The sequence below is a fragment of the Carcharhinus amblyrhynchos genome, chromosome 12 (assembly GCF_965287045.1).
Source record: "Carcharhinus amblyrhynchos chromosome 12, sCarAmb.v2.hapA, whole genome shotgun sequence".
Lineage (NCBI taxonomy): Eukaryota > Metazoa > Chordata > Chondrichthyes > Carcharhiniformes > Carcharhinidae > Carcharhinus > Carcharhinus amblyrhynchos.
This window is the reverse complement of record NC_137335.1, coordinates 16125629-16143679: the sequence shown is the minus strand read 5'-3', so window position 1 is coordinate 16143679 and position 18051 is coordinate 16125629. Positions and strand designations below refer to the sequence as shown.

Below are 18051 nucleotides of genomic sequence, written 5' to 3'. Positions count from 1 at the left end.
TAAGATTGGAAAAGTTTAATGTGCAGGTATTTCTTGGTTATCTCTAGGAAGGGGTGCAAGCCATTCAGTTCCTTGAGGCTTTTTCAAAATTCTTATAATTAGTGCAAGATGTTCCAGTTGCTTTTTTACAACAAAATCTCTATTCAAATTTGGACTTATTTTCAGCATTCTCCCAGTATTGACATAGCAGTTTCACTGCTCACACATTTAGTATGTTTATGTTTCAGTCATCATATGTAACAGATTCATGATACTGGAATTATTATTTTGTCTTTCAGGTAATTCTTCTTTTCTGGATGGGTATCGACACGTACCCGCTAAGGTAAATTTGGATTATTGGGAAGGAAGATTCTGCTGATACAATATGGGGCAAACAGGAAATCTTCCTCCTGAATGCCCTGTGTTTTTTAAATATGCCTGTCTGTCTTTTCGACCTGAAATACTATAGTCAATCAAGCCAGGTCACAACTGAAACTGGTGGGTGAACATCAGGTAATGGTCACCATTAATTATCTCAAGTTGGTTTTTTTTTATTGGCTGGTAGACATTCAGAATTAATCAGTGAGTAATGTTAATGCTCAGAAATAAATCACTTTGTACTAGTATTAATTGAGAAGAGAGAGAATTTGTATCAATATAAAGCAGTTCATATCCTCCTTGTATTCCAAGGTTTTATATTAATTCGTGGGAAATGGGTGTCGCTGGCTGGCCAGCATTTATTGCCCTTCCTTAGTTACCCTTGAACTGAGTGGTTTGCTAGGACATTTGAGGGCAGTTGACAGTCAACCACATTGCTGTGGCTCTTGAGTCATATGTAGGCCAGATCTGGTCAGAATGGCAGATTACCTTCCCTAAAGGACATTAGTAAACCAGATAGGTTTTTCTGACAATGGTCATCAGTAGATTCTTAATTCCAGACATTTTTATTGAATTCAAATTCCAGTAGCTGATTTGAACCTGGCTCCCCAGAATATTAGCTGAGTTTCTGGATTAATAATCCAGTGATAATACCACTCGGCCATTGCTTCCCCAAATACTTAAAATTTCCTCATCATTCTGCTGCATGGTTAGCAAATACAGCAGACAATTTACCCATGAGAAATTCCTACAAATATCAATGAAATAAAGCTAAATGATAATGAATGCAAAGAAGTGGAAGTTAATGATACAGTTATAGTTGTACCCCATCTGGAGCAGTTCAGACTATATTGGACTTGCAAACGGTTCAGTGCAGATAATTGGACAATATGCGTTGGGTAGTGAAGTGGGTATAGCCTTAAAATTAGAACAAGGCTGTTCAGGGGTGATATCATAAAGTGCATCTACACTCAAAGCTCATGGATATCTGGAACCTTTCCTTTTCCCACCAGCCTAACCCACTCTCTAAAATTAAAAGCTGTTGCGGCTGATTGAAAACGTTAAGTTCAGGTGCTGATCCAATTGAATGGCGGAAGACCCTCAAGGAATTGATTGGGCTAATCCTATGTTCCTAAGCACACTTTCTCCACAGGCTCTAAACAACAACATTCCTCTTATTCTTCTCATTATCTCACTGACTCCTCATCACTGACTTCCAAAGAACAAAAGTCTTTACCTACTCCATCAGAACCCTTCATACTTTTAAAAATCAAGTCTCCTCGTGGCTAATTTGTGATGCATTCACAAAATGTTCATGTCGTTTGGAGCAGAGGTATGATTAAAAATGGCAAGGACAGCCCTGTCAAATAACACCGTCCCATCTTTTCAGTGCACACTCGTATTCTACAGGCCTGACGTCTGTTGTGGGGAAGATTTTAGAATCGATCAAGGTGGTTGGGAAGAGTATCCATGGTTTTGTGAAAAGGAAATCATGTGTAACCAATTCATTGGAGCTCTGAAGGAAGAACTAGGATGTGTAGACAGGGGAGCCTACAGATGTGCTGTACTTGGATTTCCAGATGGCATTTGATAAGAACCAAAAGTTATTGTGGAAAATAAAAGCTCATGATTTAGGAAGTAATATTTTAGTACAGATAAAAGATTGGCTGGTTGAAAACAGGATGCGTAAATAAGACTTTTACGGATTGGCAGGATGGCGCGAGTGGAATCCTGCTGGGACCTCAACTCTTGCAATATGTACTTATGATAATATATAGATGGGGGGAGTAAAAGTATGCTGGCTAAATTTGAAGATGACAGAGATAAGTAGGAAAGAATGTTGTGCAGAGGATATAAGGAGGTTGCTGACAGATTTGGATAAGTCGAGGGAATGAGCAAAAATCTGGCAGATGGAATATAACATAGGGAAACATGAATTTCTTCACTTTAGTAGGGAGAATAAAAAAGCAGAGTATTATTTAAATGGAGAACAGTTGCAGAATTCCAAGGTTCAGAGGGATTCAGGTTTTCCAGTGCACGTGTCAAATGTGGGTATGCAGGCACAGCTCCTGACCTCAGTACAGCCTTGGTTCAAACATGGACAAAAGAGCTGAAACCCAGAGATGAGGTGAAAGTGACTTCCTTGAGTGGCTACATTTGATCATGTGTGGCATCCAGGAGCCCCAGCAAAACTGGAGACAGGGGGAGAACTCTCTGTTGCTTGCACAAAGGAAGATGGTTGTGATTATTGGAGGTCAGTCATCTCAGCTCCAGATATCACTGCAGGAGTTCTTCAGGGTAATGTCCTCATCATGCCACCTCTAGCTGCTTCAACAGTGACCTTACTGCCATAATAAAGTCAAGGGGGGATGTTCAGCACCATTTGTGATGACTCAGATACTGGACAATATCCAAGCTTTCGCTGAGAAGTGACAAGTAACATTCATGCCATACAAGTGCTGTGGCACAGTGGTTAGCACTACCGTCTCACGGTGCCAAGGACTGGGGATCCATTCCCGGTTTGGGCCATTGAGTGGAGTTTGCACGTTCTCCCCGTGTCTGTGTGGGTTTCCTCCCGGTGCTCCGGTTTCCTCCCACCGTCCAAAAGACGTGCTGGTTAAGTGCATTGGCCATGCTAAATCCCCCCTCAGTGTACCCAAACAGGCGCCAGAGTGTGGTGACTAGGGGATTTTTGCAGTACCTTAATTGCAGTGTTAATGTAAGCTTACTCATGACACTAATAAATAAACTTTAGATAAGATCATCTCCACAGGAGAAAATCTGTCGCCCCTTGACATCAATGGCAATACCATTGTTGAATTCCTCCCATTTTCAGTGTCCTAGGGGAGACTAGAAATTGAACTGAGCTATCCAAAGAAGTGGTGGTTAACAAGAGCAGGTCAGAGTCTAGAAATCCTGCAGCGAGTAACTCACTTCTTGACTCCTCAAAGCCTGTTTACAATCTACAAGGCACAAGTTAGAAGTGTGAAGGAGTACTCTAGTCTTTCTTGAATGAGTGCAGCTTGAAGAACACTCAAGAAGCTTGAAACCATCCAGGATAAAGCAGCCTGCTTGATTGGCATTCCATCCACAAACATTCACTCCCTTCACTGCCAACGCACTGAAGAAGCAGAACGTACCATTTACAAGATACACTGCAGAATCTCGCTAAGGCTTCTTAGACAGCACCTTCTAAAGCCATGGTCACTCACATCTCGAAAGACGAGGGCAGCAGTTACATGAGAGCACCATCACCTGGAGGTCCCCTCCCCCCCTCAAGCCACTCACTATCCTGACTTGGAAATAGATCACCATTCCTTCACTGTTGGTGGTTCAAAATTCTGGAACTCCCTCCCTAACAGAACTGTAGGTGTACTTACACAATATGGACTGCGACAGTTCCAGCAGAGAGCTCACCACCACCTTCTCAAGGGCAATTAGGAAAGGGCAATAAATTCTGGCGACATGCACATTCTTTAAATGAATAGGAAAAAAAAGTAATTAAGAAGGCTGATGGAATGCTATCTTTTATAATGAGAGGGATTGATGATAAGAGGATGTTATGTTTCAGCTGCACAGGTCACTGTGTAATCACTTCTCAAATACTGTGTGCAGTTTTGGTTTACTTATTTGAGGAAGTGCGTTGGAGGTGGTTCAAAAGAGATTTGCCAGATTTATACCTAGAATGAGTGGGTTGTCTTATGAGGAATGGTTAAACAAACTGGGCTTGTTTTCATGGGCGTTTAGAAGATTAAAGGATGACTTGATTGATGTATATAAATTCCTGAATAGCATTGACATGGTGGACATGAAAGAATGTTTCCTGTTGTGGGTGAGTGCAGAATTAGGGGCATTGTTTTAAATTTGGGGACCACCCTTTTAGGACAGAGATGAGAATTTTTTTTGAGGGTTGTGCAACTTTGGAACACTGCCTCAGAAGGCAGTGGAGGCAGGGTCATTGAACATTTTACAGGCAGAGGTAGATTGATTCCTTGCTTAACAAGAACCTTAGGTTATCAGAGGTAGATGGAAATATGATATTCAAAACATGAAAGATCAGCCATCTCGTTGTTTAATACCCATCTATTTGCCCACTCAACTAACTTGGTTCCTGTTGTATTCATCCTCCCAATTTGCTGTGCCCTCTAATTTGTTACGATTCGGTAACATTAATCCTCATATTATCAGAGACTGAAAGGAGGTTTCCTAGCATAGATCCATGGAACTTCAATCACTACTACTTGCTGTAAATCTGAAGCACACTCAGCGATTTCTATCCATACCAATCCTTCAGGTATTGGTATGGATAGAACCAAAGGGCACAACCTCAGGCTAAAGGGACGATCCTTTAAAGCAGAGATGAGGACGAATTTCTTCGGCCAGAGAGTGGTGAATCTGTGGAACTCTTTGCCACAGAAGGCTATGGATGCCAGGTCATTGAGTGTCTTTAAGATAGAGATGGATAGGTTCTTGATTAACAAGGGGGTTGGGGTTAAGAGGAAAAGGCAGGAGAATGGGGATGAGAAAAATATCAGCCATGATTGAATTGCGGAGCAAACTCAGTGGGCCAAGTGGCCTAATTCTGCTCCTGTGTGTTATGGTCTTATAGTCTCAGGTCAAACACAGGCAATGAAATCTACTAATTGCCATCCATCACCCTCCCTCAGCTGAAGAATCAGTACCCTTTATGTTGAACACCATTTGGAAGAAACACTGAGGGTAGAAAGGATGTCTTGGAGACTTCATTGTTCACCAGGGGTTGGTTATCTCAATTGGCTGGATGGCTGGGGTTTGTGGTGCAGAGCGACGCCAACAGCACAGGTTCGATTCATATACCGGGTGAGGTTATTCATGAAGGCCCCACCTTCTCAACCCTGCCCCTGACCTGAGGTGTGGGGATCACTGCCAGTCAGTTCATCCCCTCAAAGGTGAGAGAACAAAGGAAAACTCTATTTGACCTTGTCTTTGCCAATCTACAAGTCACAAATGCATCTGCGTTAATACCATGGACATCTATAAAGTATGAAGAGGGACATGTCTTTGTCAAGACCAAGTTGGATAACACTACCACTATGCCAAACAGAACTGATTAAGAACGCATCTTACAGCACAAAAATGAGCATCCATGAGGTGCTGTGGGCCATCAGCAGTAGCAGAACTGTATTTGCTGCAATTGACAGCCCTTGTCATCAAAACAGCATTTGATCTTGTAAAGCTGAAGTCATTCGGGATAAGGGAATAAGTTTCCATTGACCTTGCACAAGGAAATTGGTTCTAGCTGATGGTGCTCAGCCATCTCAGCCTCATGACATTGCTGCATGGGTTCTTTAAAATGTAATATTAACAAATAAACTTAAGTACATTTACATTAACACTGCAATGAAGTTACTGTGAAATTCCTTTAGTCGCCACACTCCTGTGCCTGTTTGGATACACTAAGGGAGAATTTAGCGTGGTCAATACATCTAACCAGCATGTCTTTCGGATTGTGGGAGGAAACCGGAGCACCCAGAGGCAATCCATGCAGACACGGGGAGAACATGCAGTCTCCGCACAGACAGTGACGCAAACTGGGAATCAAATCCCAGTCCCTGGTGCTGTGAGGCAGCAGTGCTAACCACTGAGCCACCACGGCAGGGTCCTAGGCCCAACCGTATTCCATTACTTCATCACTTATCTTCCCTCCATCATAAGGTTGAGGTGGTGACGTTTGCTGACAATTACATGGTGTTCCGATACATCTAATTCCTGAGATAATGAAGCAGACTACAGATATGTGCAGAAAGCCTGAACAAAACTTCCAAATTTAAGCTGTTCTGTGCCACTGGTGGTGTTACAGTTGTTGAATCCCCAATGCTCAGCATTGTAAAGTTCATTGGCCAAAATGTAATAGAGCAAGGCAGGTAGATACTATGGCTCCCAGAGCAAGTCAGAGGCTGTTTTTTCTGCAACAAGTGACTTTCCTCATTTGAAGCCTTTGCATCTCTTACAAGATACAGTTCAGGACTGTGATGGAATGCTGCTCATTTGCCTGAGTAGAGCCCCAAGAATACCTGAAGCACCATCCAGGGCAAAGCTATTCACTTCATCACCTTAACTCCTTTCATCAACAGCACAACGTACACTGTAAACAATAGGAACAGGGCCTTTCAAACTTGCCTTCCCGTCTTTCAACACTTAAAGGGCAATTTAGCGTGGCTAATCCCTCTAACCTTCACATCTTTGGACACTTAAGTGATAAATTTTGCTTGGCCAACCCACCTAACCTGCACATCTTTGGACTGTGGGAGGAATGATGTGGATATGCCAGCGTTGGACTGGGGTAAACACAGTAAAAAGTCTGACAACACCAGGTTTTAGTCCAACCGATTTATTTGATAGTAAACTCACTAGCTTTTGAGGGGTTTCCCCCTTCTTCAGGTGAATGGAGAGTTCTGGCCTCAGACAGAGCATATAAAGCACAGACAGTTTACAGATTTTATATGCTCTGTCTGAGGCCAGAACTCTCCATTCACCTGAAGAAGAGGGAAACCCCTCGAAAGCTAGTGAGTTTACTATCAAATAAATCGGTTGGACTAAAACCTGGTGTTGTCAGACTTTTTACTGTGGGAGGAAACCAGAGCACCCAGAGGAAACCCACACAGACACAGAGAGAATGTGCAAATTCTCTACACAGTCACCCTAAATCGGAATTGAACTCGGGTCACTAGTCCACAATGTCACCATGTTGCCCATGGCAGTTGGCCTTTCTAATTGCTTATCTTTCTTCATCTTCACCAAATTCCTTCCCTCCTAGCTTTCTACCATCGCCAAATATAGAATACTTTTGGTTTCTTCCCTCCAAATTATTAATATCAATTGTAAAGCCTCAGCACTGATTATTGCAGCATTCCATTACTTAGTGCCAATTTAAAAATGATGGTTAATCCTTACTCTTCACTTCTTGTCCATTAACCAATCCTCTATTCATGCTAATATATTAAATCAAATTCTGTGAACCCTTACCTTGTGTCTGGCTGCTGTGTGAACCTAGGCAAATCTAGTTTGGAAATCCACATAAACTATATATCTACTGGTTTCCCTTCATCTATCCTACCAGTTGACTGACTGATGTGTGCTCTGCCTGAAAGCAGGTCCTTGACTCATTGACAATTGATGCTTCATCCTCAGCTGTGTTTTTGGCTGATTTTTTTTTTCAGTTGTGGGTTGTGCTTGCCTTCCATTTACTACAGGGCAGGGCTGCAGGCAGGACCTACACCTGCTTCAGGCAGGGCCTACACCTGCTTCAGCCAGAACAGGAATCAAACCCATGGTGTTGCTGTAATTCAACCAAATGGTAGCCATCTAGCCAAGTGAACTAACCAGCCCCCACCTGTATACTTGCAGCAAGACATCCCTGCTCCTATACTCGAATCCTGTCACTATGAAGGGCAACATACCATTTGCTTTTTTTGCTGCCTGCTGCATTTGCATGCTTATCTTCAGTGACTGGTGCACGAGGATACCTAGATCTCATTGCACATTCCCTTCTCCTGATTTACAACCATAAATGTAGGAATCTACATTCCCACTTTTGCTATCAAAGTGGATAACCTCACATTTATCTAAATTGTATTGCATCTGCCATTCATTTGCCCACTCACTCAACTTCTCAAAATCACACTGAAGGATCTCTGCATCCTCCTCCTATTCACCCTTCCACCCAGTTTTGTGTCATCTGCCTTAGTATTGCGCAATATTTCTTTTGTGGCACACTATCAAAATATTATTTGAAAATCCACATGTGTAACATCCACCACTAAGTTGCCTATATTCTCTCTTGTCAGTATGGATTGATAATAAGGAGCAGGATTTTACACCCCAAAACCAAAAAATCCTGCCCGAGGTCAATGGACTTTTCCATGGTCCGCCCCTCGCCTGCTCCGATTCCCATAGTGGGCGGGTAAAATTCCGGCCCAGGAGTCTGGTGCAAACGTCTTTCATTATAGTCATGATTAAAGCTGTTTCTTTGCCTGCCGTGTGGAAAAAGGCTTGTTTATTCCTACTCTTTGTTTCCTCTCTGCCAAACTGTTTTCTATCCATCGCACTAAACTATCTCCAATCCCACATGCTTTAATTTTACACGCTAATCTCTTATCTGGGACTTTGTCAGAAGCCTTCTGGAAGTCCAGCTAAACCACATCCACTGGCTCCCCCTCATCAACTCTACTAGTTGCATCCTTGAAGAATTCCAACAGATTTGTCAAGTGTGATTTCCCTTTCATTAATCCATGCTGAATCTGTCCGATCCTGCCACTGTTTTCCAAATGTTTGGCTATAAATTCTTTGATAATGGATTCTAGAATTTTCCCCACTACCGGCATCAGGTTCAGTGGTCTATAATTTCCTGTTTTCTCTCTACCTTCCTTTCTAAATAGTGGGGTTATATTAGCTACCCTCCAACCTGTAAAAGACCTCCAGGGTCTTTTATAATCCACCAGTGTATTCACTATTTCTCAGGCCATTTCCTTAAGGACTCTAGGATGTAGATTATCAGGCCTGGGGATTTACCAGTCTTTAATCCCATCAGTTTCCCCAACACCATTTATCTACAAACACTGTTTTCCTTCAGTTCCTCCCTCTCACTAAACCCTATGAACATAGAACATAACAGCACAAACAGGCCCTTCAGCCCACTAGTTGCGCCGATCACTTGTATACCTACTAAGCCATAGACCTATCTATAACCCCCAATCCCATTAGATCCCATATGCTCATCCAGAAGTCTTTTAAAAGACCCCAGCGAGTTCGCCTCCACCACCACTGACGGCAGCCGATTCCATTCACTCACCACCCTCTGAGTGAAAAACTTGCCCCTAACATCTCCTCTGTACTTGCTTCCCTGCACCTTAAATCTGTGTCCTCTTGTAGCGACCATTTCAGCCCTGGGAAATAGCCTCCGAGAATCCACCCTATCTATTCCTCTCAACATCTTATAAACCTCTATCAGGTCGCCTCTCAACCTTCGTCTCTCCAGGGAGAAGAGTCCCAGCTCCCTCAACCTATCTTCATAAGGCATGCCTCCCAATCCAGGCAACATCCTCTGCACCCTTTCAATAGCTTCCACGTCCTTTCTATAGTGAGGCGACCAGAACTGCACACAGTACTCCAAGTGGGGTCTGACAAGGGTCCTATAAAGTTGCAGCATTACCTCCCGACTCCTAAACTCAATCCCTCGATTAATGAAGGCCAGTACACCATACGCCTTCTTGACCACATCCTCCACCTGCGAGGCCGATTTAAGAGTCTTATGGACCCGGACCCCAAGATCCCTCTGCTCTTCAACACAGCTAAGTCTCCTACCCTTGATATTGTATTCCTTCATCCCATTGGTCCTGCCAAAATGGACCACTACACATTTATCTGCGTTGAAGTCCATCTGCCACTTCTCCGCCCAGTCTTGCATCCTATCTATGTCCCGCTGCAACTTCTGACATCCCTCCAGACCATCCACAACACCACCAACCTTCGTATCGTCTGCGAACTTGCTAACCCAACATTTCTGGTATCTTATTAAAATTCTCTCCAATTGCTGCAGGTTCTGTTCAGGTGCAATCCCTCTGGCCTGCACAAGAACGCTCCCAAAACGTGTCCCAGTGTCCTAGGAATCTGAAGCCTTCCCTCCAGGATCAATATCCAACATGTATTCATCTGCTGTATTCTCCTATTTCTATACTCATAAGTAGGTGCCACCAGAAAAACTATATTCAATGTGGTACATATATTGAGGGAGTTCTTCTCTAAATAGTGCTATGAATCTTTCACATCCATTCAAGTAGGCAGACAGGGTCCTTGATTTAATTATTCAGATGAAATGTGGCACCTCTGACGGTGCAGCATTGCCTCAGTACTGCACTCATGTGGCCACAGTACAGGCTATAGAAATTGGAAATGTTTATCCTGGAAGAAAGATTCATGGGAGACTTTAGTCTTCCAAGTTTTTAAAACAAATGTGTATGAAACAGACTGGCCACGCTTGCAAAGTCAAGAAGGGACTGTGTAAATATTTGACAGAGAAAGTAAATGAGCTCAGAAGATAGAGCAGTGTGGAATGCTTTATACTTCTGGGTCAGCCTGAGGAACTACGACAGCGCTTTCTGATAATATACACTCTGGAATTCCCAAGGAAACTTTATGTGAAAACAAGACTGATTTAAGTCAAGGGGTAAAAGCAAAATGTGTCAGAGGGAAAGGCTAGAGGACGGTATCTCAAAATGAATAAAATGGCAAAGCTAGAAAAAAAAGTCTAATTAAACAGGGAAGAGAAATGATTTATGTCAACTCCCTGTCAGCGTTTTCTCCAGACATAAATGGTTTTCTTTTTCATTTAAAGCATGTTCTCTGCTGTTTCCTTATGCACTGTCAGAGGTTGATGAAAATTGTGCCTTTATGACACACACAGGATATTTTTTTATTACCACAGTAAACAAAGAATTCAGTTTCAAGGCAAAGGCAGCAGTCAGGTCTTATAAGTGGCCAACAAGAAAAATCACAGTCTTGTTCCTTTCAGCCTCAGGTGAGTTGGAGACTGCAATATATGGCTATGTCGATAAATACTCCCTTGTGACCTAAGTAAATCTGTTGCCTTTTCCGCAGACACTGTTAGATTTTTTTTCAAATTAGCATAGTTGAAACTTTCTGTTTGTCTGCTGGTTCTCAGCTCAAATAAAGACGTTCATTTAGCCCCTGCCATGAATGCAGCACAGTGGTTCTGGAAACAGCAGGTATGCAAACTCCAGCCCCAGATCAGAACAGAGACGCAGTGTTTGGTAAGCAGACTGGTTTGCCATTCACATTAGGTTAGTTATGGAACTGTGGCTCTCTGTGTCTACATCAAATATTCAAGCCACAGAAGTGACACAGTAATCTTCTGTGGTATTAATAGTATTGGTTTTTAGGAATCAGCTCACTGTATGTCGCTTGTCTGAGCTTCAAAAACTCTCTGTCTACCTCCTGAAACCAGTCTCGTGAGCATATTGAGGGGAGGGAGTTTCTGGTGTTGGGAAAATTACGTTTCTCAAAATGCCGGGGCGGGGGGGGTTGGTGTGTTAAGAACTCTGAGAAGCAGTTTCTCCGGTACTTGTTTTCTTCCTCCTTTTCGGAACTGCATTCAACTGTGTTCATTGACCTCTGTGAATCCAAGCAGTGAAAGCACTGGGGGGAGGGTGTGGCTGAGTGGTTGGGCCAAAGGCAAACACTACAAGTCTGGTCATATACCTGATGTTCAACAGGAGCCACCTAATGGAGGTCAGGAGTGGTAATCAAACCAATTTTCTTTTTCCCTGAGCTCAGAGGTATTAATATTACTTGAATTCCACTTCTTTCTTTCCACTTCCTCCTCCTGAAAACACATTATAGTTATGTTTACCAAGGCAGGCTAACTTGACATAGACTGAAGATCTAACTTGTGACCTTGTAGTCATCAGGGATCTTAGAAAAACTCTTTATTCATTGATGTTATGACTTCTTTGGTCTAAATGCATAGCAGCTTTGATTTTTTTTTAACTGATCATAAAGTAGTCTTAAATATTTTCCAACGTGCGTCGTGTAACTTTAATTTTCTCCTTTGATCCAGCTGTAGCACTAAATAGAGGAGCTCCTGAGTAATTCAAAATAAAACTCTTGAGTCTTGTGCAAATTGCGGAAAGTGGAAATTTAAAACTGTAACTAGCTCCTTTTGTTCTTTTGGCAAACTAGTATGGGCAGAGTGATTAGGAACACATGGAAGATCAGAAAAAAAATTGAAGTCCGGAATTTGGGAGTGTGTGGTTTTGAAATTAAGTGTCAGATGTGAATTTAACTCAAATAATATGAAGTATATTATACTCTGCAGCCTGTTGTCAACAATACACTTTCTCACTTCACTGGTTCTGGAGAATAATGTGCCTTCCATGCAGTCAAAAGACACCATGAGTTTTTTTCACTTGCACATGGAATTTGAACATCACTGGCAACACAGCATTTATCATCGATGCCTAATTGTCCTCGAGAAGGTGGTGATGAGCTGCCTTTCTGAACTGTCTAGGTGCTGTAGGTACCCCTAAGATGCTGTTATATCTGTAGTGGTTTCATGCAACCGAGTGACTAGTTAGGTTTTTTCAGAGGGCATTTAATGATGTGGTTGACTCTTGATGTGTAGCCTCCGTGTATAATCTAGGGAGGTAATGACTGGGCTAGTTGAGATATTGTATGGTCAATAAGTAAATATTTATTATCACTAATAATAAATAGTGATAATAAATATGAAGACTGATCAAAGGGATGAAAGAGTGAACACCAAATGATTTCCTTCTGTATTGCCATGGTTGAGACGCATCAACAGTAGCTGTTTAATATGTTATGCTTTTCCATTCTGAACAGGTTCTACCATTCCCCAGCCAGCTGGTTTACAACAGAGTTGGAAAGTGTGGAAGCCGGACCGTGGTGCAGTTATTGAGAGTCTTAACGGAGAGAAACCATTTCAACCTCATAAATTCAGACATTCACAACAAAACCAGGCTAAATAGAAATGAGCAGGTCAGCATCTCTTTTGAGAAAAACAAACTCAACTTTCTTCACCGATGCCAATAAGTTAGAATCTTGATACCCAAGATAATTCTGTGTACGCAGCTCTGCAGCCTCACAGTGGCAGTGAGTGACAAGATGACTAGAACTACACATAGTGCTGTAGTTGGAGTCTGGCCAGCAGCATTTCCATCCCTCTGCTAATTTTGGCCTTTGACTTTTTCTCACTGCAGCCAAGCATGGGATCGATTTCATGATTTTATCCACCATAATTGCTCAGTTTCTCACCTAATTGGCATGTAGTATATTATTCCATTTAAAATATATTCCCTTCCTGAACAAAAACTCATTATAGAAGCATCTGTACTGACTAACCTGCATTTGCCATCAATTGCTGAGGATATTGGAAGAGATTGGGCTTGCTATTTTTTAAAAATTCATTCACAGGATGTTGGTGTCGCTGGCTAGGCCAGAATTTATTGCCCATCCCTGATTGCCTTTGAGAATATGGTGAGCCAACTTCTTAAACCGCAACGGTCCATGTGGTTTTGGTACACCCACAGTGCTGTTAGGAAGGGAGTTCCAGGATTTTGACCCAGCGACAATGAAAGAAGTCAGGATGGTGAATGGCTTAGAGGGGAATTTGTAGTGGTGGTGCTCCCATGCATCTGCTGCTTTTGTCCTTGTAGATAGTAGAGGTTGCTAGTTTGGAAGGTGCTGTCAAAGCAACCTTAGTGAGTTGCCGCATTGCAATCTAGTAATTGGGATACATTGCTGCAACTATGCATTAGTAGTGGAAAGAGTGAATGTTGAAGCTGTTGGATGGGGTGCCAACCAAACAGTTTGCTTTGTTCTGAATGGTGTTGAGCTTCGTAAGTGTTGTTGGAGCTGCATTCATAGGCAAGTGACAAGAATTCCAACACACTCCTGATTTGTGCCTGATAGTTGATGGACAGGCTTAGGGATCAGGAGGTGAGTTGCTCTTTACAGAATTCCTAGCCTTTGCTCCTGTAGCCACAGTATTTATACAACTGGTCTTGTTCAGTAAATTTTAAACACCTTCCATCTCCATCCCCTCCCAAGAATATTGATAGTGGGGGATTTGAAATGTCATTGGAAGAAAGTTAGATTCTCTCGTTGAAGATAATCATTGCCCGGCACCTGTGTGGCACAAATATTGTTTGTCACTTATCAGCCCAAGCCTAAACATTGTCCAGGTCTTGCTGTGAAGGACGTGGACCTCTTAAATGTCTGAGGAGTTGCGAATGATGCTTAACATTGTGCAGTCAATCGCATACATCCCCACTTCTGACCTTATGATGGTGGAAAGGTCATTGATGAAGCAGCTAAAGGTGGTTGGGCCTGGGACACTATCCTGAAAAACTCCTGCAATAATGTCCCAAGAATGGGATGATTGAAGTCCAACAGATATAATCACCTTCCACACACTAGGTATGACTCCAACCAGTGGATAGATTTCTCCCCAACTCCCATTTACTTCAGTTTTGCCAGGACACCTTGGTGCTACATGAGCAAATGTTGCCTTGATGTCAAAGGCATTTACTCTCATCCCACGTCTTGAGTTCATCTATTTTGTCTGTATTTGGTTCAAGGCTGCTAATGAGTCGTAAGTTGAGTGTCCCAGGATGAATCCCAAACTGAGCATCAGTGAGTAGGTTTTAGCTGAACAAGAGCAGCACGATAACACTGTTGACAAGGACTAGGCTAAGAGTGCAGCTGGTTCTGAAGCAAAAGTTTCAAGTACTATTGCCAGAATATTGTTGGGTCCCCAAGCTTTTGCAGTATCGAGTACCTTCAGCCATTTCCTGATATCATGTGGCATGTAGCTGCTGACCAATGCATCCAGAGATTGTGTTACAAAGTAATAGAGTCATAAAGATTTACAGCATGGAAACAGGCCCTTTGGCCCAACTTGTCCATGCTGCCCTTTTTTTTTAAATCCCTAAGCAAGTCCCAATTGCCCACATTTGGCCCATATCCCTTTATACTTAAGAGTCAGTGGCGTGCATCTGATGTGATGTGCAGCAAGGATTCAGCTCGTTCTGATCTATTGTCTGATGACCAACTAGTGACTGTCCCTGGGGAAGAGAGATCCTTTTTGTGGCCATGCTGGCTTGTCATCATATCAAAAAGAAGCTACCATGGGATTTTTATTCCTATTTCTGATAATCCTAGAAACCATTCCCAATCCTTGGAGTAATTGCACAAACAGTGGGAAAATGCCAGGAGCTAAATGACATTTGTTTTTAAAACACATGACTTTTCTGTCTTTCCCATTTTTTACAGATGGAATTAATAAACAATATTAGTCTTGGAGAGCAGCCTTTTTTGTATACACGGCATGTCCATTTCCTCAACTTTACAAGGTAATAAATGCAGTTTGTGTCTTTGTATAATTGTGAAATCTTCTGTTAATATAGTACTGGTCTCTTCTGAACTAAATACTGCAAGTAGTGAGTGTTACTAACAGTTAATCCTCTGGGTATTATGTTGGTGTCAGCCTTGACTCATCGCTAACACTCTTTCCTCAGAAGCTTGAGTTCAAGCCAAACTCCAGGAATTAAACACATCATTTGGGGATATAGCAGCTTCCCTCTAAATACATGTATGCTATTGCCTCACTACATCAAGTGGTACTGAGTGCTACATTTTAACAACTCTTTGTTTGAAGAAGTTTCTCCTGACTTCTCTATTGAATCTATTAGCGACTATCAATTTTATAGAATGGCCTCCTTTTGTGCTGTAACCATTCAGCCCATTGTTTTGGTGCTGGCCCTCTGAAGAAGTTGTCATCTAGTGCCATTCCCTGCTTTTTCCCTGTAGTCCTGCAAATGTATCCCCCTCGGATTATTGTCCAAGTCTCTTCTGAAAGCTCCAATTGATCCTGTTTCCACCATACTGTCAAGCAGTGTACTCCAGATCCTAACCATAGAATACACAGCACAGAAACAGGCCCTTTGGCCCACCATACCTATGTCAACCATCAAATACCAATCTATACTAATCCCATTTACCAGCACTTAGTCCATAGTCGCCTGTGTTTTGGCGATTCAAGTGCTTGTTCAAATGCTTCTTAAATGTTATGCGAGTTCCTACCTCTAGCATCCTCATGCAGCACATTCCATATTTCCAACACCTTTTGGGTAAAACAAAATCTTTCTTCGTATCCCGTAGAAGCCACTTACTCACATTAAACCTATGTCCTCTGGTTTTAGACACCTGTGCCACGGGAAGAGATTCTTACAATCTACCCTATCAATGCCTCTCATAATTTTGTATACCTCAATCAGATACCCCTCAGTCTCCTCTGCTCCAGGGAAAACAACCCCAGCCTATCCAGCCCGTCCTCACGCCTGAAACTTTCCATCTTGGGCAATATCCTGGTGAATCTCCTCTCCAGTACAATTACATTCTTCTGATTATGTGGCAGCCACACAGTATTTCATCTGTGACCTAACCAATGTTTTATAAAGTTGTACCAAGACCTCCCTGCTCCAGTGCTCTGTGCCCCAGCTTATGAAGGCAAGTATTCCATATGCCATCCTCACCGTCCTGTCTGTCTGTCAATTTTAGATCCAATTGCCAACTTGCTTTGGATCCCATGGGCTCTAACCTTTTGGATCAGCTTTCTATGTGGAATATTGTCAAAGCCCTTGCTGAAGTCTGTGTAAACCACAACAGCTGTGCTACCCTCATCAATGTATTTAATTACCTTCTCAAAAAACTCTGTTAAATTAGTTAGACAAGATCTCTCATAAACAAATTTGTGATAACTATCCATGATCAATCCCTGCCTTTCCAAATGTTGATTAATCCTGTCCCTCAGAATTTTTTCCAACAATTCCACTACCACTGACGTTAGACTAACTGGCCTGTAATTGCCTGAATTATCACTGAAAAATTGGATCCAAAATTGGCTTGTTAACAAGAGGCAAAGGGTGATAGTGGAGGGTTGCTTTTGTGATTGAAAGCCTGTGAATAGCAGTGTACCGCCAGGATTGGTGCTGGGACTCTTGCTGTTTGTTATGTACATTAACGAATTGGATGTGAATGTCGAAGGTATAATTAGTAAGTTTGCAGATGACATGAAAATTGGTGGTGTTGTTGATGGTGAGGAGGATAGTCTTAATATACTTAACATATTGGTCAGCTGGTAAGTTGGTCAGAGTAGTGGCAGATGGAATTAGCTATCGTCCAGTTATCTGGCACTTCACCTGCAGCCAGTAAAGATTTAAATATCTCCATCAGGGCACCTACAATCTCCTCCCTTGCCACCCATCGCTGCCTGGGATATCATCAGGCCCTGTTATGGAGATTTTCCTCTTCAAGTAGTGCCATGGGATTTTTACGTTTACTTGAGTGAACTGAATTAAATTAAACACCTCACCCAAAAATCAGCAGTTCTGAAAATGTACATCAGTACTGCCCGAAGGCAATCAGCTTGAATCATGCGTTCAAACTTCTAGAGTTGAGCTGGAATCTATGACCCTCTAATCTGCTGAGCCAAGGATAACATTTAGGAAGTTTACAAATCTGAGAAAACATGGTTTTTCAATATTGAATCTGCATTGAATTTGCCCAATGTTCAATGGAGGGTAATTAAGAACTGGTGCCAGCCTGTTGAAAGACTCCCCAATTTCACTAATCTACATAATGTTTGAGCTCATGACTTGAATTTTCACTCCACCAATCCCTGAACAAATCCTACCCTAACTAATTGTGAGTTTTTAAAAAATATATATCTTTGGATATTTAGTGCAGAACAGATATTTCTCATCACTTGGCGCTAAATAGTATCTGCTGTGTGTGGCTTTAAATATAATGTGGCTCAAAAGGTGATGTAGAGATATATGCAGCAATCCTTCTCCTGTTTGCTGCTTTGTTGAAACTGTAGCTTATCATAAACAACCTACAATAAAAATTTTAAGATGATTGGCAAAAGTCAATGGGAGATGAGAATCTTTTTGTACACAGCAATGATTTGGAATGTGCTGTCTGACTGGATGGTCAAAACTAGAGTCAATCATAAATTTGAAATGAGAATTGGACAGATAATTGAAAATGAACAATCACAGGGATATGGAAGGGAGTGGGATGAATTGGATGAATTCGAAGAACCCATATAGGTAC

The 18051-nt window shown here is 42.1% G+C and overlaps 1 protein-coding gene across 1 annotated transcript in view; it reads left to right on the top strand.

Moving 5' to 3' along the window:
- LOC145350805 (uronyl 2-sulfotransferase-like) overlaps positions 1-18051 on the top strand; it is a 75886-nt gene that overhangs the window by 11031 nt on the left and 46804 nt on the right. The window contains exons 2-4 of the mRNA XM_080200120.1: positions 279-322; positions 12757-12912; positions 15208-15287. Coding sequence (XP_080056246.1) covers positions 279-322; positions 12757-12912; positions 15208-15287 — 280 coding nt within the window. The remainder of the gene's footprint in view (positions 1-278; positions 323-12756; positions 12913-15207; positions 15288-18051) is intronic.